The 22,513-nt window shown below is 39.1% G+C and overlaps 1 protein-coding gene across 1 annotated transcript in view; it reads right to left on the bottom strand.

Moving 5' to 3' along the window:
• Positions 1-22,513, bottom strand: part of clstn2a (calsyntenin 2a) — a 203,972-nt gene that overhangs the window by 7,658 nt on the left and 173,801 nt on the right. The window contains exons 10-14 of the mRNA XM_088085388.1: positions 21,100-21,262; positions 9,153-9,319; positions 8,178-8,326; positions 1,044-1,249; positions 3-170 (exon numbers count right to left, since the gene is read on the bottom strand). Of these exons, the coding sequence (XP_087941514.1) occupies positions 3-170; positions 1,044-1,249; positions 8,178-8,326; positions 9,153-9,319; positions 21,100-21,262 (853 nt within the window). The remainder of the gene's footprint in view (positions 1-2; positions 171-1,043; positions 1,250-8,177; positions 8,327-9,152; positions 9,320-21,099; positions 21,263-22,513) is intronic.

Below are 22,513 nucleotides of genomic sequence, written 5' to 3' on the forward strand. Positions count from 1 at the left end.
ACCATATACAGATATTCCAGAGGTGGAGTTTGTGGCATCCAGGTGTTTTCCTAACAAGACACTGTGATGAATCTCCAGGCTCTCTCTCTCGGGATTCAGTTCCTCGCCAATTACGAGCACGTCGCAGTAGTCTAGGTTATGCATCACCTCCATCACACCTGGTCTGCGGGCTGTATACATGCACATGAAATGACAGGAAATTAGTTATGTGTCCAAATAGATTTAAAATGATAAATATTCAGTGCACATATGGGGTGCAACAGTTTTTGTCCACTTTTTTTGTTCCTTTCTGAAGCCAACAATCTTGCAACTAGCAACCCTTAAGGATCCCAGGCTTTGCAAAATTGGATTCTGTGGCTAAAAACTCTCTTAAGATTTGAGAGGATGTCAGACTTCAGTCTTTTAAATGTATTTTCCAAGTATTCTAGTTTATGGTAGGTGTTAATCACTTATGATGCAGCACAGATTCTTATAAATGCATGAAAACGCATTACACTTTATTTAACATCAACACTGAAACATTATGATGAAGCATAAATTATAAATGCTTTAATACTGTATGTACCTCATTTTTTTTAACACACACTTAAAATAACACATGATGCTGCATGGACTGTTACAGCATACTAGGAGTCCTTCCTACAGTTGGCTGTTGATGTGTATATAAGTAAATTTAGGTGTTTATAACGCATTATAAGCCCTATCAGTCAACCTCTCGTTTATAACTAGTAAAGGGCATCCATAAGACACTTGACACTTATAATTCATTCATATAAGTCACATGTATAATGTTTTACGACTGTTGATTAAGTGCAGCAGTAAGCATTATGTCTGTTTATGTGTGTAGCCATAAAGCATTATGAATGCCCTAATAATGCATGATGTGGTCTTAGAAAGTGTTACCAAAATAGCTTGTAAAAAACCTTTTCACTCGGAATAAAATTCCACATTAACTACATTTCTTGTAACATTAACCGAAACATAACTTCAAGGCAGCTTTGACATGAGAGCATTTTCACAATGCAGACAGTCTCTCCACTCACATCCTCCAAGGCCGTCTCCCTTCATTACTGTGCTGGTGATATGAAGCTCTTTGAAGGGTGCCACACCAAGCGGGCCCCGCAGGTCACTGGCAGGCCTGACGAGCCGATTAGATCCTGTAATGGTGATTCTCGGTTCACTGGGTGGCAGCACCATAACTACTGACTTGATGTCTGGGATGGAGAGACACGTGTCCTCGCCGAAACACCTGACACACACAGACAGGGGAGAGGAGAGAGGTTACAAGGCAGAACAGCACCAGCGCTACTACCTCACTGCTTTTTTGTCTTGATTCAACTATTGGTATCATGTCAGCTTTTCCTTTTTTTTCTGATTTTGGAAAAGCATTCATTTCACATCTTTCATTTTACATAGTATTAGTATCACTGCAGGTAGAATCAAATAGCTTTGCACACACTTAAACGAAACACAAAAAAATTATAGTTCATTTGATCACCATTTTTCAGCCTGGCTCTTGTAGACTTATCTTACAACATCAGCTTTGTTATTTAAAGTTGCACATCGAAAACTTTCACCTTGGATATTGACATACAATAAGGAAAAAAATGATTAAAGAGAAAGCCATTCGATGACATAAAATATACCACATTCTCATCCAATTAGTCTATCCAGGCAGATTAAGTCTGGTTTAATGTACTCAGTCCACTTGGTCCAAATCCATAAAAATATTCTTTTTGGACTGTGAGGGAAAATGACAATCTTAATCATGTTGGCTTCTTGGCATTTTTGTACAAATAATCAGGGGTGGAGGAAGAATTTAGATTCTTTCCCTAAATAAAAGTACTAATACCACACTGTACTAATACTCTGTTTCTAGTAAATGTACTGCATTCAAAATGTTTTCACATTTTCATATTTGAGAAGCTGGAACCATGAAATGTTTTTGCATGAAAAATGACTTAAATAATTACCAAAATAGTTGCCAGTCAATTTTCCAACAATTGACTTATTGTTTTAGCTGCACTTGTATGTTTTTATTTTGTTTCTCTGCAAAAATTGTATGTATGAGACACAAAGGAATGTGTGATTGGTGCATTGTCATTGGTATTTTGAAAGGCCTCAGAGTCCTTCACGCCTGGCATGCTTTATGTGAGGAGGCTCTGGGTGTCTGGAGGTTAAGACAGGATGAAGACCTTGATGTTCCAGACTCCCATGGTAAATAGTCCGGACCAGAGTTACACAACATTGTTTGCCTTCTCCTTGGTGGCCTGATTCTATGTAATGTGGGACTGCATAAAGCTGAGCGAATGTAATGTTACTTTAAGTTTTCAGTATATTCAGTGTCCGTGTGTCCTTGCTGTACCGAGATCTTCAACATTAAAACCACTGACGGGTAAAGTGAATAACACTGATCTTATTATAATACAATGTCCTGCTGTGAAACCTTAAGCCCTGGCATTCATGTGAATGCCACCTGACACGCACCACTCACCCAAATACCGTTACAGACCAAGTACACAATCTTATGGAAATGGCAATCCCCAATAGCATTGGCCTCCCAGCAAGACAATACACCATGTCACACTGCAAAAAATGCTCAAAAATGGCCCAAGAAATGTGACAAAGAGCTAAAGGCATCTCCAGATCCTAATCCCATAAAGTATGTTGGTTGTGCTGGTACCCCAGAGGTCCTGTGTCCATGCCTCAACAGATCAGAGCCAAGTCTGATCAAGGACGAGACTTCTAACTTGTTAAGACATTGACCCTAGACCTCTGAGGGTGTCCTCTGGTGTCTGTCAGTAAGGTGTTGATGGCGGATTCATTGAGTCCTCTGGGCTGTGAGGTGAGGTACTTGCACATCCCACAGATGCTCAATCAGTTTGGGATATGGGGAATTTGGAGGCCAGGTCAATGCCTTTGAGTTCTTTTGAGTTCTTTTTCACGTTCCACAGACCATTCCTGAACAGTTTTTGTGGAGTGGCATGGTGTATTGTCTTGCTGGTGGACCACTGCCATCAGGGAGTGCCGCTGGCTTGAAGGGTGCATTGGTCTGGACCAGTGTTTGAATGAGCGACACATGTCAAGTGGCATCAACAAGTAAAGACAACTGAAGCTCGTTGAGTTATCCCTTTGATTCATCTAAGTGAAGGCTGACTTTAAATTCAAGTTTTCCACATTAAAACACAAATACATGCAAATTTGAGGGATTTAGTTACATAATGTCAATGTATTGTGACTACCACCTACTTGTTTTCAATGCTGAAAAAAATCACATAAGAACCCCAGCCACTAAAGAATCCTACTAAAATATAAGGAAAACTCTATGCATTTATCTGTTTGACTGCCTGCATCCATTTTTCTCCTCTATTGGTTGCCCAATCAATTAGAAACTGCATATGGTCACTGAGAATTACCAAAAGTAGAGACTGACGAAGCCCTCTGTCTCATTCACCCATTGCCCCCGAACCATTTTGTATTAAAATACTTCATAAATAAGGCTGACTCTTTTTCTTCTGCCCATAGACTCAATGAGTGAAAACATGAACAGCACCATTCTGCCATTGCAACCCAAATTATGGCTGAAGGTGGAATTGCAGCTTAAATGACAGAAATATAGCGCTATTTTTTCATTCTTTCACAGTGGTTAAAACCTATGTTGTCACAAAGCAATTTTTTTTGCCTGTTTATTTGCATTTTTGGCAAAATCTACACCAATATATAGGTCTGTGGTCTGCACAAGGTTGTGGCGCAAACATCCCCTGAAGTCTGCATGTAGTTGCAGTGCACGGCTCTCCGGGGATGGACTAGTTATTCTCTATACTGACATCTTCATTTTCCAAGTCTGCCTAAAAAGTGATTGTCGTGTTTTTTGTTATGGACAGAAAATTTAAATTTACTTGCTGAAGGGAGGGCTACTTCACGGACCCTGAAGTTATTTGGTACTTTCTTTGATTTCCTTTATTCCGTAGAATGTATGCATAATATGTATATAGTATGGCCAAATCTCTCTCTCTCTCAAAAAAAAGTTTAAGTGGCATGTGCTGTTTCAATATTGCAGTCTGAAACTGTGTTTAACGTCAATAACATAATAGGAGTCTGAAAATTCCTGTTTAAACTGAAGCATCCCTTCCACAGCGGTCTAGCAATTCAAAAAGTTACACTGTTACAAAAATAAAATGTTGAAATAAAGGGAAACATCACATTTAAGTTGAGTGCAATTAGCCCTGACCTCTGCTTTCACCCATACAGAAATACATCTCCAAAAGGAAAATTAATTCATTTGAAAATAAGCGTAGACATAGACAATAGACAAAGATGGATGTCAGCTTTTCAGGTCCTGGATCCAGCCAGACTTGTTTTGAAATGCTAAATCAACTGACCCTGTCAACACTGAGGAGGCAATTATTATTGAACTCCTCCTGCTGTTCAGCAGGACTTGTGACACAAGAAGAGACACAGCTTTCAAACAACACAACACCTTCAGAAAGAGTTTTAAAAATATCAACAATATGTAATGGGACGACAGATTATCGTTTTTGCCTCAGTCACAGACGGCAGATTCAACATATCTGCTGAGTGTAAAGGCGGATCTATCTGTCTTTATCTCAAGGGGAGCTGTGAAGTGTTGTTCAGAGTTAGACAGCCTGTGTTGCTGCTCCCCGAGCTCCCCTCACTTTATCGACCAGCGCACGTCTAAGCTGATTTGACCTGTCTGCATTCGCTGCTCAACAAATGAACAGGCACTGGATGGGTGTGGAGACAGGAACAGACACGTGAGTAAGTGCAGCCGTACACACATGCAGCATACAACTAAACGCTCACACACAAACTGGCACACAAAAGCAGCAAGTTGCTTGAGGATGAACAAATACTTTACCAATGAGAGCACATACACACACACACACACACACACACACACACACACACACACACACACACACACACACACACACACACACACACACACAGATGAAGTCAAGCATGATACAGTCATTGTGATGCAGCTATGCCAAAGTAAAGTATTTTTGTCTTGTTAAAGGTACCCGAGGTACTGTGTTGTTTTATGATTAACAGTTTACAGTATATACAGTACATGCATATGGTTTTATCATGTGTTTGTGATTTTGCAATGAGAAAATAAATCTGATTATGCAAGCAGAAGTCAATATCACCCGTTTATTACATTTTCATACCTCCTGTATGCATGGGCAGATTATGAGACAATGGGCCTACGGGCACATAAATGCAAAACACTCCACCACCTCTCCTACATAGGAACAAGACAGACTTTGTCTGGTTTTGTGTGTCTTTGTAGTTTTTATGCATCTTTTTATGGCTTTGTCACTCTTGGAGGCATTTTTGTGTCTTATTTGGTCACTTTGCAGCCCTTGTTAGTAATTTTGTGTCTCCTTGTTTTAGTTTTGTGTCCCTTTCCAGTTAAGTTATTGAGGTCATTATGTGCCCCCTTGAGGCAATTTGTGTCTCCTAGAGGTGATTTTGCATATATTTTGTGTCTCTTTGTAGTCCTTTTGTGTCTCCTTGTGATTGTTATGTGTCTCTTATTGAGGTAATTTTGTGTCTAAATGTGGTCATTTTGTGTTTCTCTGTGGTAATTTTGTGTCTCTTTCTAGTCATGTTGTATCTTTTTGATAATTTTGTGTCTCTTTGTAGTCATTTTGTGTCTTTCTTGGTCATTTTGTGTCTTGATTGTTGTTTTGAGTTTCTTTGAGGTAGCTTTTTGTGGTTACTGTGTCTCTTTAAATCCCTCTGCATCTTTTTGTAGTCATTTTGAGCCTCTTCCTGGTCAGTATGTGTTAATTTGAGTGAGATTTTTCACATGAAGGCCATGGGGGCCCCTGACACTTTGGGCCCCTGGATCTGTGCTTGGTCAGCTCATTTAGTTATTTAAGATATAGTCAGTAACCTTTTCCTTAAAAAAAAAAAGAGACCTATACAAAAGTGATCCTGCTCAATCATCACGTATGGGCACCTGTTCACGTGTGGTGGTGACTGTGTCTGCAGACTCAGCCCTCGTGCCTGTCTTTTAATGTTTTGGTATTCTCGGGGAGTGGGTGTGTTCACCTCACCCAATGGCAGCGCACAGGTGAGGTTCAGAGTGGATAAAATTCGCCGTTTAGACTGGCAAACATGGCGGACACAGCGGCTAAGGAGAGAATTTTTAACCAAAGTGAGGCGAAACGCCAAGTGGATAAAGCTCGTTGCAAAACAAGGGTGAGCCTTGGGTTGGCATTCACCAGCTTTCGAGCACTTAAGGAGCGGCTTGGAGTGAAGAACAGTGTGGAGTTTCTGTTGGACAGGTAAGTGCCAAACACCCCGGCGGATAGCTTGTGCTAGATTGCTAACGTTATATCATTGATATTTCCATTACAAAAATGGAATATTCCCAGGTAGCTTGCAATCTCAATACAAGCAGTGTAAGTAGGCTATAAGTGGACTTGACAATTCAGATGGTGCAGAGTTTGAGCTTTGAATTATTCATTTGAATCGCTAATTTGATCGAAATTGAACGTTTACAGTAGCATTCCCAAGCTGACATTGTGAGCTGATCGTCTGAGACAATTTCAAACATAAATGCACAAATTTACACAACTACAGCTGATACCAAGTTGTAAGCTGATTGTCGGAGACTCGGTGTCAGCTGTAGTTGTGTAAATTGGTGCATTATGTTTGTAACTGTTAATGCAATGCTGTATCTTGCATGCATACTTTCAGGCTGTTTGATATCTGCCGGCTGGGTGGGTGTGTTCTAGCAACTTCTGTTGGCGATGCATTCAGGAGGAGAGGCCAAATTTGAAAGTTGCATTTGCAAACTCCCGAGGAACAATGCTACTGACTATACCTTTAATCTATCCCTGTGTGTGAGAGGAGATTTCAGCTTAATGATGGTATAAAAGAAAACGTAAGGGGGGCCATCAAAAAGATTGATCCTTTGAATACCCTGTAATGGTCAATGAAAGCCAGACATTTTCATGATATAATGTTGTGTACCAAAGTGTTTGTAATGTGATTTCATAACAATGTGGCTATCAGTTGTCAAGATAATGTGCTTTGGACAAATATTGGACAAACAGACCAACTGACATCACTGTCCTTGGGAGAAGACAAAGTCAATTCAAATCAAATTAAATCCAGAGATGGAATCACAGAAAGACACACAGACGAAAAACAGACAGAAAATGAAAGAAAGACAGACACAAGATAGGAAGAAAAAAAAGCAAAGACAAGTAGACGCCAGCAAGATGGTCTCTCTGTTCACCCGAAGGCTTGATGTCCTTAATGGCCAGCTGGTCTGTTTAGTGTTATAATAGTTTTTTACACTAATGATCCATCCTTTGCCATCGCACTGGGACTTCTGTCGCTTAAAGTCAAAGACAGACACAACACATCTGACAGAGCCTTTATCTGAAGCTTTAACCACAACTCCTCTGGCTGTTTTTATCTTGTGGGACTTAAGTTGACAAACTTGTGTTATACATTATGTATGCATCATTTCACATCAGTGTTCCAGGGGCAGTTTTAGACCTCAAACTTTATTCAGCAACCAGATAGCGCCTTCAAATACAATGCCTGCAAAATGTGCTTCCTTAGTGGTCATGACCAAGATGTGTGTCATTAAGTGGAAAAATCCAAATCCAAACACACACACACACACGATATGAAGAATTAGATCTGCACTTCACAGTGAGCTTGTACACCTGGTATAAACATGCATGTGGGATGATGATCACAAATGGACAGCATTAAATACAAGTATATATATGACCACCAAGATGCACTGTGATCCGATCACTCAAACCAATTGCTGAGGTGTCCTGGACGCTTTTGAACACATTTCTTTTGTAGTGCAATGTGTCCTGCAAAACAATGCAATGGGCGTGGTGGTTGTTTTGGTGACAGCATGTAAATGCTCTATAACTTGGACAAAGTGCTGTGTGACAATCTATCTTTTTGCCCTATGAAAGTAGACATGTTGGATTCTGCTCACAATGATGTCTTTAGGTGTACCGACAAACACAAATGTGGACAGCGAGCAGCGAGCTAAAGTGTTGGCGTAAAAGTAAACTGCAGGGAATTTGAACATGTGATACTTAGTGCATGCAAAGCTACTATAGATGTTGAAGTGTAAGTTAAAATGAAAGTATATGTGCACTTACTGTACTGAGGTGGTGATGTGTAGCCGTCGGAGGCCTGGCGTAGGGAACTGGCGAGAGTTAATGTAGGAGACCTTGGTCATGGCTGTGTTGATACTGTCCAGATCCTCTCCCTCCACCACCAGCACAGACTGGGCAGGATTAAAATGGAACTGGACACAGAAACAGACACTGTTGGTCCTCAAAGAAACTTCCAGAGATTCAGATTCAAACACGTGTTTATGTTGGAGCTCAGTGACATTATTTATGCATTGGCTTGTACTGGTATATAAAATATTTTAGACTTTCTTTCTCTAAGGATTCTTCATCTAAGGCTGTCTGTTAAACAGTTCACTCCAAATTCAAACATACATTTTTTTTATACCTGTAGTGCTTTTTATTAGTTATGCTATTTATTGATTGTTTTGCTGTGAGTTGCAAAGTGTTAGCGATATCGGCCGAAGAGATGTCTGCCTTTTCTCCAGTATAATGGAACTAGATGACACTCGGCTTGTGGTGCTAAAAAATACATCACACTGTCACAAGCACAAGCCTCTTGTCCATGAGTACAAGCATGCTTCCTTTTGCACAGTGATACGGTTTTCAGGTGTTGTTCGGTAGACAGAAAATAGTTCCTTCATGAAACTGCTCACAACAAGGCCTGCAATTTATCTTCAGTAACCGGGAAAGCGATACTAATCTTTAGTTTTTCCAAGTATATTTTTGTCACACCAAAAAAATCTAGATTGATACATAGCATAACAGGTAAGGGGGTTAATATGTTTGATTTGGGCTGTCCCTTTAAAATGCAGAAACATAGAAAATGCTAGGCTTCCTTCAGGATGAAAAACATCAGCATGCACTGCTTGATATAGTGTCTTATCTCTTCTATACTACTGCTGTGGTGGTTAGGAGATACTATACTAGCCACCAAAGGCTGAGTGTGGAGTGTGTGTGTGTGTTATGAATTGGAAACCTCGCCTTCATTTTTCCACGTACCTTGATGTCCTTAGCGAGGCTTTCAAGGGAGTTAATATCAAGGCCTTCTTTGCAGGCTTGCAAACAGGAAATAACCTTCTGGGTTTCAATGCGGCCCGGTCGGATTGTAAGACCTGACAGGCTGCCACGGAAATACTGGGTGAACCTCGGAGTCCCTACTTCACCACCTAATGGGAGAGTGAGAGAGAAGAGGAGAGATATGAGTGGGTTGAGGACAGAGGTGATAGGGGGAAAGGAGGAGTGGGGTAAAAAGGTCAGTTGGATAGAAACAGACTGGCTATGTCACAATGTCAGCCAACTCCTAGTCTCACATTTCCTTGCCTGCTTTTCCCTCTCATGGGTGTATTAAAGAAAGTATCAATGCAGCCATGGAGGTGGGACCCCGTTCATTCCTATGAGAGCTACTCATTGCCACATGAAGCAAAAAAAGCTCTTTTTGTGGACATAAAATACCTGGATCTACTGGCAGTTTGAGGGATGTGCAATAGAGGCTTACGGCGGCAAAGTGCGGCTAAGTGTGCCCAACTGGTAACTTCCGCCAGGGGAGCGACTGACTTCCGGTTTGCGCTTCACTAGCTTCACTTGCGGTCTAAAAAAATGTAGTCCAAATGTTAATGAACTGGATGACTTAAAACTAGATGGTGAAATGTGTCATTTCGTGGGGGTTTTGATGCTCACAAAAAATTATTCACCTTTCCCAATGTAAGTCAATGGGGGAATGTCTTTCAGAGCCCCATAGCATCACTTGACGGACCTGGACAGTGTACTTCCACTTTTGGCCACTGTGTAAAATTTGCATCAGAGCCTGGCGCACATCCTGGGGGCTTGTTCCCTTTGCTGTACACTAACTTTCCTGTCCTTTCAGATCCTGCCACTCCCATCTGCTCTGCAGTACCCTCTGTGTTCCTGTCATTCTCCTCACCTGACCTCTTCCACCCACCTGCTCCCACTTCCCCATTAGCCCAGTAGCATATATACCGGCCCACGTCCATTAAGTTTCTCGCCAGATCGTCTGCTGTGCTGCTGCCTGAGTGTCCAAGCCATTTCCTCTGGCTGCCTTTTGGACTTGTGCTCTCCAGCCCGATCCTCTATTAGATAAATTTGACTCGTCTCCTCTACCTGCCTGGTTTTGACTTTCGCCTGCTTTCAACCTCAAGTGAACTTGAACTTTTATATTTTACTGGCCTGCTCTCAGAGTTGTGCTTTTGGGTTTAAACCTGTTTTTACCGAGCCTTTGCAGGGTAAAAGAGACAACAACATGTATTATTAATGTTTTCAGGGGAATAGCACACACAGTTTGCTGAAAATAACATCTGTGAATCTACTTCAGATAAAGCTTACAAGACCCCAATGGATGGCAAGCTATGAAGAATTTAGAGGTTATTTTTCCCTAAGTTTACAAAAAAGGTAAGAAAAGAAGCATGCAAAACAAGTCTGACACTAATTCACTAAGGAGAGAATTGTAACTGAATCATACAGACTTTGTGTTTTCACCATTTTTCTGATGTCTAATGAAGTTTTTTATCAATATATTGAGATTGGGAAAGTTAAACTGCCTAATACAGATGACTAAAGCCTTTTTTAAGGGGTTCCCACACATTTTTTAAAGGGTTCCCACACATTTCCAAGGACACATTTTCAAAATGTTTCTCTAACTTATAAAAAAAAAGGAAATAAATGTATTATTTATTTTGCTACTATAAACAGAATTTCCATTATCCTTCACAATGTATGACATAAACATTGCTCTATTTCAAAAATGCAGTACAGTTTAAACTTAATCGTGCAGGATGGCTGTGGAAACTTTGGAATTCATGACACCACATGAACTCAAACTCCACTAAAACACAACTCAAGCTAGCTGACAAACATGCAGGGTGAGACACAAGAGGGGAGAAAATTAAGAAATGTATGTGATGGTAAACAAAATGTCACACATCAGCGCATCTTAGAGCTATGTTACATCAACAGCTACGGAAAATAAATTTGCCACTATGTCACATTAGTGGAAGGTTATCCACAGAAGTTATATATTATACACAACAAAATTCTATGACTTTTCCAAAACTCTCCCAGGCCTGGTAAACAAGTTTGTGAAATTCCCTGACTTTCCCAGGTATACCTGAAACTTCTAACTAAAGACAGAAAAAAATTACCATGCAGGAAATGCTCATAATCACATCTCTGGATTTTTTTTTGTATGACTACACCAACACTAGATATCTTGTGGGAAGAGGTACACAAAAAAGTTATTCTGCAATACTCAAAAACTATAGTATAAACTTGAAAAACCTGGAACAACTGCAGATATTCTGACACTTCCTGCCAGATTTATGAATTGCATTTGATGTACAAGTCTGACAGATGTAACGCGTGCTTGACCTGAAATGTTCTGCAGCTGCCACGGAGTGAGAGAGAGTGAAATCCATGCTTTCATGCTAAATGGAACCTCTGGTGCAAAGCCACACACTGGGACGGTCTGTGTGTGCACTGCAGTCTGTGGGGTCAGCTCCATCACAAATTCAGTCAACCCTGACATCTTCTGAAGAGTGCACTATTTTTTCATACACAGCACCAGATTTTCCCGTGGAAAATGGCCAGCTCTGCACTGCGGTGCAAATTTCACCACTTCTCATAAAGTGTGCCATTTTCACCCAAATCTTAAGGGTCTAGCCCACTTAAATCACTTCCAGTGTGTCTTTTAGGTCAGCTAAGGCTTAAATACTTTGACACAGTTAAGGGGAGGGTGACCGAGTCAGGTCAGGTCACCGTGATACACCAGAATTTTATGTATCATAGCCTGTTTTAATACTCTATACTGTATCAGTCAACGACAAACATGTAAAAGCCTCTTTTGAAAATACACATTTACATGTTTTGTGGGTAGATTTTTCCTAGTTTTAATAGAACACAAGATTGTGTTTTTCTCTTGGCTAAAGTATTTCACTTTGAAGAGGATCTCGTGGACAGCATTATTGATACTGGTTCATAATACTCAAGCACAAATATAAAATAAAACATAAATAAAAATATCTCCCTTTTACATGAAAAATGTTTACTTTAGGCAAAAACAGAATGATTGGTAATGTTATTGAATAAAAAGAGACTTAAAGGAGGCTAAAAAAAAATTAAGTTCATAAACATGATTTTATGTTTTTTGTTGAAAGTGACAAAAATAAAGGTGAACAGTAGATTGACTGAAGCAAAATAACAATGCAATACAACATTCTAAAAACAGGCAAGAAACAATTATTATATTGTAGTTTTAATTCATGTGTAAGAAATCAAAAAGAGATGGTAGTACATGCATTAATTTCACCACATTTTTAAACATTTGGACTTACAAATTATACAAAATGCCGCTGCTAGGTGCTTAAAAAAAAACGGTCACATATAACAATTATTTTGACATTCTGCACTGGCTTCCTGTTAATTTTGGAATTCTTTTTGAAATTCTGGTGCTCACTTATAAAGAAACACGGCTGGGCTCCACATTGTATCATGGAACTTTTGAACCCTCATATCATCAGAGTTTATTAAGTGCACCACGGACATGATTTAAGACTCTGAGATCAAGCTTTCCAGTTGGAAGCCCCTAAGCTTTGGAATAGTCTCCAAATAAGCTTGAGGTCTGTGGACTCTTAGAAAGCAACTAAAAACAATTGTTTCGTATAGGCATTTAGGTGGCATGATGTGGTATCTTAAGTGGTATAAATTTCAATTTGTGTCTTATGTCTGTTCCCCCTGGTATATTTTATCTGGCATCTTGTCTTTGCTTCATTTATTTGATTTTATCTGAAAATATTTAATTTATTTGACTGCAAAGCAGTTTGTGATTAGTGTCTGTGAAAGGTGCTATATAAATAAGCTTTACTTGCTTATTGCTTTCCATTAGCATCATTGTTTATACTCCATATTTCAACCTGCTGCAGCAAAATCCCCCACTGTCATGTTGAGTATATGCTCTTCAAGGTGCTTGAAAGTTGGCTAAATAACTTTGGTGTTTGAGGTTACAAATCCACTCACTGTAACACAGCCCGGATGTTCTCCTCCTCTCCTGTACTGAACTGTTCTGTACAGTGAGGCTCAGGGGAACGGTAACAGCAGACATTATTGTGAACAGCAGCTACAGTACCAGCAGTCAGCACGGGGCTGCAGGCAGCTACTCTCTCAGCTCTGTCACTGTGAATCATACAGGGGTGTGTATACATGTAGAGCTGGGACAGACAATCCTGTCACAGAGACACCAAACAACTGCCTTCAGCATGCTACTGTAACAGGAGACTTATACTGCACATTTGACCCAAAGTGAGGTAATTCAGTAGTTCTCCTATGGTCTTGTATCAAAGATGCAATGGTTGATAATTATTAGGAGACAATTAGTATTTAATATGTATAGAGAAAAAGTTAGGCTTTCTACTCCACAATATTAACATGTTAATTATCGAATAACTTTAGTCTTGTCTTTCTCACAGATTGTTGGTATTTTTCAGGGTTCTTGCAGCTTAAAACAATGTGAGTTTATTACTTTTTAAATCTTAATGACACTTGGAATCCAGTTTCAGACCAGTTTTCTTATAACCAGAAAGAAGGACAATTATATTTTCCCTAAATGTTTATTGTATCATTAAACAAGACTTTTGTGTACAATGAAAAAGTTTAGATCTACGTCAAATGTTGAAAAAACAAACGTTTTTAGAGTGGAACACATGGAAGACAATGAACATATTATTTCATCATAAAAGTATGTTTTTGGTTTCCTAAAAGAAGTGGGAAATATCTGCCATTTCTGGAGGATTTTCCCAGCGATTTTAAGTTTCTTTAATTTGCATGTGAGATTCCACTGCTTCGATTCCCGCTATGACAAGTTTCAGAAAAGGAATTTATTAACTTTTTTTCAACAAGAAAAGGATGTTACCAATTATTTTGAGATTTTACAACACAACATCAGAAAAAAAAGATTAATAAAATCCAATGTCCCATGTCTAAGCATTTTTTTTTACTTTTAAAAGATTAATTTAAGTAAATTTAATACTAATAAGGCCTTTTTTTAGGTTAATGAATTCCATTCCTTTTAAGACTTTCTAAGGATCCGCAGGAACCCTGTTTTCGATGCCTTACATCCCCCTACTTTCAATCAGAGCACCAGTCTACTCTGTCACATGTTAATCTCCTGGAGCTCTGAGTTGCAGAGGGTGGACACTGATGATGCTGATGAATGATGGCATCATTTTAGGATGCAGTCCATGTTCTCCAAGAACCGTTAGGAGCAACAGCATGTAATTCGTAACATTACAGCAAAATCACCTACAGGCTCGACAAAACTTCTCCCATCTTTGTTCCCAAGCTCAGGATCCAATCAGCCCATGAGCTTTATGACACTTATCAGCCCCTCCAGGATGTTGCAATGTCATGATTGCAACAATTAACGCAAATTCAACCAATGGGGTGAACAACAGACAAAAGAAATTACCATGACAGGCTGTTGCATCCAGTTCTTTTACACATGCTGAAAGAATCAAGGTCAGTTAGATAAAATATTCAGAATAGTGCTAATGTTAGTGAAGCATAAATTTCAAACTCAGAACAACACAGTTGTGTCCTCACCAGAACAAGTTACCTTCAGTTTTTAATGAAATACACACAAAAATGTATTTACGGCATATCCGTAATCGAGTTCTAACATCGGATCTCAAACATCGGATCTGATCTCAAACAATTCTCTGCTGAACTGAAGAGCAGTGGCTGAACCCTGCCTGCTGACACACCATAAACAAAAATGCAGTCTCAGACTGTTTATTGACATTATTTACCTAAGTTGTAAGCACTTGATTCTTTTCAGCTTTTCAGTGTGGGATTCTCATTTTTTGCTTTTAGCTGTAACGCATGTTGTTTCCCCGCCCCACTCGGAGAGAGCAGAGGAGACCGGTGCAGAGAACTACAGCCACACTCAACACTGCGAAGTGAAACAAAAATCTCCAGGCGCAAAAAGCCAATATGGCTTATTTATTAATGAAGAGTAATCCTCCCCAAAAGATGTGCAGACAATGAAAATAAACACTCAACAGAATACAGATCGCTCAGGTTACTGAGACACTGGCTGCACCACAGTACAAACACTGAACTGTAGGGGACAGAGACATTCTCTCAAGACAGCGAAGAGGCCAAAAAGAGTAAAGGGAGGATTTGTCATTTCATATTTTTTTTTGTAGAATAAATAATATGTTAAAAAATGACAAAGGTAACACTTTCTATGAAGACCACATTTATAATGCATTATGACAGCATTCATTGTGAATTATTTTGCGTTATGACTACACTCATAAAAGCACATATTGCCCTCTTATGCACTATATCAACATATAACATTATAGATGTGACTATTATGATTTATAAGTTATAAGATGCTCTTGACTTGTTATAAATTAGAGGTTGATTGCTGGGGCTTATAATGCATTATAAATACTTATACTCACCTACACCAACATCAACCATCAACTGCAGTAGGGACTCATAGTGTGCTATAACAGTCCATGCAGTATCATAAGTTATCTTTGTAAGTGTTAAGTAAAGTGAGGTACATACTCATGCATTTATAATCATTTATGCTTCGTCATAATGTTTCATTGTTGGTATTAAGTAAAGTAAATAATGTAATATGAATATACTAAACCTAATAATAATTAACAATTTGACTTGTATTTTCTACTCCATCTGTGTCCACTTGACATTGTGCATTTTTAAGTTGCAAATCCCCAAACTGCTAGACTTTAGAATATCATCCTTATTATAAATTGTATTATTCCTATTCTTTGAACTTGTCAAAACATTATGTGAACAGACGTGAGCAATGTGTTTTTGTGACGACAGTAGGTCTAAACAGGGGCAGAGGGAGAAACTTTCCATCACCTCCCTTTCTTTCCAAATGTAGAAATATTTGTCATTATTCTCCCATTTAGTGTCCTTCTTCATCTCTCTGACAAATGCATCGCTGAAAGGTTTTCATCACGACAGTGTCTTCGTGATTCAGTGACTAAGTGCAAACTAAAATGAACTTTTGGATTGCCTTTGTTGAGATGTGCATTTGTTTTTAAAGATTCATAAAAGAGAAAAATGAAAGAAAAGATTGAGGGAGAGGAGGAGAACAGATCATGTGCTGCAGATCTTGCATACAAATTACCATATAAAATGTTACCAACTATGATTGTCTGTAAGTAAGCAATAAGTTAAATTAAAACATTTAAATTATCATTTTGATTTGATGATACACTGAAAAACCCAAAGTAAATTCCAAGTAAGCAAATTTAGTATTCCACATAAAACTGACTGAGCACTGAATATCAGACATTGGTGCTGCAGACTGTTGCACATTTCCACTCCTTGGGGGTAAATGAAAACATAAAAAAGTAAAGTAAGCTGTAAGGAAAGTTCTTTATGCTGTAGTTCCCTTCAATTTTCAAGTGATGCAGCCAACAAGTTTCACTTTGCTATATTCTTAAGCCTAACATATACTATAGGAATTGCCTTAAGGCAATGTAAGGTTTTAGTCACATGCATCATGCAACATTTTGCAAAAACTTTGGACCTTGCAGGGTCACTATTTATATGCAAAACTACAACCAGATTCCTTTTGAGATTATTTCCCATCCTGCTCCTGGTGAAAAAATATTATGCTGAACTCCCTTTAAGAAATATGATATATTAACAGTTCCTGACATATTGGCAAAAAACACATAACTCTAGAAAGATAAAGATAAAGATGTCATATGTCAACAGTATTCTTGTCAATTCGGCATCAGTATAATCCATGAACATATACTGTGTTTGCGTACAAACTTTACATTTTGGATTTTGTCAACTATCTATCAGTCTCTGTCGGTTAGCTGTGCTATTTTAGCGGAAGGAGAAGGTGGTAATGAGAGGTGAAATGTTTCAAAAATTAAGATTTCTTACGGAAATAAGTGCTGGTTGGTGAATCAGATACATGCCGGATTTTGCCGAACAATTTCTTGATTTAAGTATGGAAGCTTTATTTTACATTTGAGTGGAGTCACTCTTATGTGTTGTGATTAGTAGGTCTATTCATCTTTTAAACTAAACTACAAACAGAACACTGCAAGACATTGCAATGTTTGTTATTAAAGTAGGTCTGGGTAGTGGAGACAAAAATGGTAAATCAAAGCGATGCCAACATGTGTGCCTGCAGCAGCGCTCATACTTCGTGCCACCCCTGCATAAGTCACTGCCCCACTTGGGCCACCCCACTAAAAAACTGGACACGCCACTGGTCCTGGGGCCTCTCTGGAGTCCCCTCCATGTTCACTATCTACCTGGTTTGCTGCTTTTGTTTCATGCTGGGGAGAGCACAACTGGTTGTTGACTACTGTTGTAAAACTAAAAACGTCCAACAATATTAACATGTTTTGCTTTGTCGGAACATCAAGGTGGAAAAAAAAAGGACTTATGACAGCTTGGACTAATTTTTATTCCAACATTGGAAGTGGGCCTGTGACATGGAAATCACTTTAAAAGTTGTTTAGTGAAAGGCCCCTGTTACTTGTAAAGACACACATTCAGAGCCCTGTCGCCCCCACAGAGGTCATCAAGTGTGAGGTCCAGAGTGCAGGTTTAAAAGGCTCTGAAAAGGCTATGACTTGTCACACACAGGTGTACCCAGTGGGCTGTAACAATAATAACTGCTGCAGTTCATTTAGGTGTTCCAGCTCCTTGGCTTTTGTATTGTATATGCCAACTTAATAAAACAAAGCTATAATAATTAATATTAGACCTGTGCTTCTCCTGAGTCAAAATGAAAAAAGTCTAGTGGATTACTGTCAACTGGAAAATAAATGCAGTTTGTTCTTGTAGAAAAGCATTAAGGTATAAATGAGACTTTTCTTTTTATCCTTTCACTAAAATGCTAAAACAGTAGCACAGTGTGTTTTTTTTTTAGCTGCAAATTATTTTAAAACTTCATGATAATATATGTTGACTGATGCTTTTCGTTATCAACATAAAATAAACCCAGGCTCTTGATGCCTCTATGCTTCATTAATTAAGTGTCGGTACGCTGTACTGTGAGGGTTGCTTTGAAATTTCCCACCCACTTTCCTGTTGCACATGAAATGAAATGGCAAACACATTTTTCCCATCCAAACAGCTTGTTTCGACACAAAACTGCTAAAAAAAGACCCCAAAAACCCCCAACGACAACAACAACCAAACCATTTGCTTATTAACCTTGTAAGGCGACATGCGTCTTCTTTTTTTGCTCTCAGGGCTGTAAAAATACAGTGTGAATGCCTTTCATCCCACATGTCTCATCATTATGTTGTTGATTGTAGGGAAAAGGGGATGGAGAAATGAGAGACTCTGAAAAGCAATCTTGCTCGCTAATGGTCTGCAAAGTTATCAGTTGCGGCTTAGTGAAGCTTAAAGCGGCTTCATTGGGATGTAATAGCTGGCAAAGTTGTCCTCCATTCACTCTAGCTAATCCTTCCTTCAGGGCTTTCTCTCACAATCAGAGATTCATGGAAAGAGGCAGAAAGAGAGGCCTGTATGAAGCAAGGAAGAAAATGATGACGACAAAAAGAAAATTGCAATCAGGCACAGGCTGAAAAGAAATTTAAACGGCAACCAAAATGCCATCAGGATTTGAAGCTTTGGATGAGGCTGGTGAGTGTTATGAACGTGATTTAGGCAAGCTGTGGAGCGGATCACTACTGTCTCGTTCTGCCCTCCTGTAAAGCCCTTTTGTATAATTATTTAAGTCATAAACATGGCAGCAGGGCAGCTCTTATTCATTCCAATGTGATCACTGCTCGCTTTCTCTCCCTGCCGCTGGAACTGACATGCAGAATTTCCTGTTTGATACCCACCCCACTCGTGCCTCTCCGTTTCAAAGAAGAAATACTCGCAGCCCCAGGGCATAAATCTTAATCTCTGTATTTATCTTAACAGAAAGTCTCCTGCTTCCTCTCTCCCGCCGTTTGTGCTTCAAATGTAATTTTCAACATCTTTTGGCTGATGTGCCTCTTTGTTGATGCTGTTTCTCTTTGTTTGCCATATGTTGGCATCCTATCCCAGGGTGTCCGCCTTTGCATATTAAAGGGACTGTTCATCCCAAAATAAAAATAATAATAATAATAATAATAATAATGATAAAGAATTCCCTCTTTTCGTACAGCTATTTATCAGTCTAGATTGATTTTACGTGAGTTGGAGGTATTGGACGAAGAGATGTCTGCTGTCTCATGAATATAATGACACTCGGCTTGTGGTGGTGCCAAAATGCAGTTGAAAAACATGACAGCAGTGTCTCTTTCCAGAAATCATGACCTGCTTACCAGCTAGTTTTGATACTGCTGCTTTGTCATTGAATTATTTTGATATGATATGATATCATATTTTGATATCAGACAGCAACACAAAAAGGCACTCTTCACAGTAGTATGATGCACTGCCTGACAGCATCAGCTTGAAATGCTGCTGGCAACAACATAACAAGTTCTTACAGGAGGAGCAGGAGGGGAGGGGAATGGGTCCAACAAACCCTGGACTTCACCCAGCAGCCTGCTGTTTGCTTCCCATGTGATTGTAGAGCCATACCATGATGTTTTTTTCCTAATCCAAACCATGTGTGTTGTAAATTAACATAAAGATTGGGTGTTTTACTGACATTGTAAGATTATGTTAAGAGAACTATATGCATCTTAAAAGCAGAAACTGTACATTTCCTGTGAAAATGGAAGTGTATTTTGAAAAGACACCATGCATATAACATGCATACATTGACAGGGCGTACCAAAATGTCAACAACACATGTAGGAGGATTCCTAGCGCATCATATGTAGATATGAAAGTCCACTGACAAAGCAGCGTAATTTGGTAGAAAGAAAATAGCTCCTACACGAAACTACTCACAACAAGGCCTGTGAATTATCTTGAATAACTGGGTCATGATTTCTGGAAAGAGACATTGCTAGTGAGTTTTTCAAATGTATTTTTTTTTGGTGCTTTGAGCACCACAAGCTGAGTGCCATCCAGTTCCATTATATGGCAATAAAGGCAGATATCTCTATGGCCAATATCTCCAACACTCTGCAACTCAAACCAAAACAATTCAGATTGTTAAATACCACTACAGGTAAGAGAAAAAATATGTATTTCTGGGTGAACTGTACCTTGAAGAAAACAATCTATTTCATATCACAACACATTATGCATTAACTGCCTGATCTGTTCTCAGTTCTGTTTCTTTGCCAATAATTACTTAGATAGGTCTAAGTACAACGCCTGTTGTAGTTGATTTTGTTATCCTTGGAGTTACTGTGAAAATTTAGGTCAAACTGAAAAAAATCAATATGAAATTACATTTGTCGTTTTACACAAAACTGCCAAGAGAGATTAGAAAAAACACGGAAAACTTTAAAACATATTAAGGGAGAAAATTAGGCCCTAATTTGAAAAACATCCATTCATTCCCTCATTTAATGTTTTTTAACCTTATTTTTTACCTCAATAATAAAGCAGCTGTAACTATCAATATGCAGTCATAAACCAATTACTTAACAGAACAACTGGCAGTTGTTTTAAATGAAACGATAAAGATGATGTTTTCCCTGTGCTGGTATGGCTGCATTTTGTAAAAATGGGCCTATAAATAACTGATTTCTTCATTTTATGCGAGGAAAATAAACACCACAACCTCAAGCAGAAAAGGCTGCTGCATATAAAGCAACTGTCAGATTGGATGGTATAGCTGTAAACAATCCAAACAACACAATTTATTTGCAATTGTGTCTCATTCCTGCCCTATTTCAGCTTCTTTAATGCACTGGACAAATGTCTGCGTCACTCTGAAGCTAATGTGTATTTTTAGATAGACATAGACACAGACACAGACACAGACACAGACACACACACACACACACACAAAAACACTGACCTTGCCAGCAGGCGCCTACTGTTAGTTGCGTATCAATCTTTGCGGTGTGAATCGGCCAGTCATCCGTCACCAAGTAGGGTTCATAGGTGACACCATCCACAAATAGTGTAACTGCAGGAAACTCCACGTTGATCACATAATAGTGCCATTCCTTGTCACAGATCTGTAAAGGAAAGAGGTTATGGTGTTATTAGGCTTCACAACTTTGCGCTATGTGTCCATTTCATGCATTCAAAGAAGAAAACATTCCTGGTTTGCACATAAATAAAAATAGGGCAGCTTTAAAAATACATTACTCTGGCAACTGGCAACTACATCTCTTTTTTACGGTCTTATTTAGGTTAGGAGCGTTTTTCCGTGGAGGATTATGTTTATAGGGAGGCTGTTATGAAGATGATGTTTACTCCAAGCCTGCAGCTGAAACCGGAGGCACATCCTTGAACGCTCCTCGCCTTTCTACCTTCAATGAAAGAGAAGCAACAGATTCTTCTCCTCTTGACTGAATCGCTTGCTCCCTGTCATCAGATAGCTAATGAGGTTTCTGTCTAATGAGCTGTTCATTAAAGACACGCGATGAGTGACAAACACGGCTGCGGAGGACCCGAGTGCCTCAAAACTTTTATTAGCCATCACAAACATTCTTTGGAGAACTTGTAGGGACACATCCTGGTCTCGCTTTTTCCTCTCACCTAACTAACCAACACAAACACACACACTAACAGCCTATAAATGTGTGTTAAAACATATCTGCTACTTTGCTTCCGTGGCTTTAGGGCTACAGTTAACGATTCCTCTAGAAGGTAAAGATGAGAATGATTCCCATATCCATGATAACCCGATCACCAGAATAAATGCTGTATACTTCAGCAAACCCCAGTACCTCAGTCACCTCAGTGCTATATTTTGCATGTTTCATATGTAGCAAATATTTTAAAAAATATTACATTGCGACAATGCTATGGTTAACGTGTGATCAGGTTTAGGGCACAGAAACCACTTAGTTAGGATTAAGAAAACATTGTGTTTTGGTTTAAAATACCTGCTTTTGTTGGTACAAACACGGCTGAAAATGTCCCAGACTATTTTTAAAAAAGTACCCACTTTTGTCTTCACAAAAACTGTTGGACATGTGCTGGATCCTTGTTAAAGAAATTCCTGTTTTTGTCACTACAAACACCACTCAACATGTCCCAGATCCTAATTTAAAAACACTTGCTTTTGTAGCTACAAACACTGCTAGAAATGTCCTAGACCCCCGTTAAAAAATACCCTATTTTTTCGCCCCAAACACAACTGGAAATGTTCGAAACTTTCACTGAAATATAACCACTTTTGTTGGTCTCAAACAGTGGTCTGCAGCTTGGCAGACATTTCTCCTAGGTATGACGCCATCCACCATCCCCTCCTCCACCGA

The sequence above is a fragment of the Plectropomus leopardus genome, chromosome 12 (genome assembly GCF_026936395.1).
Source record: "Plectropomus leopardus strain MGB_pleo_1.0 chromosome 12, ASM2693639v1, whole genome shotgun sequence".
Classification (NCBI taxonomy): domain Eukaryota; kingdom Metazoa; phylum Chordata; class Actinopteri; order Perciformes; family Serranidae; genus Plectropomus; species Plectropomus leopardus.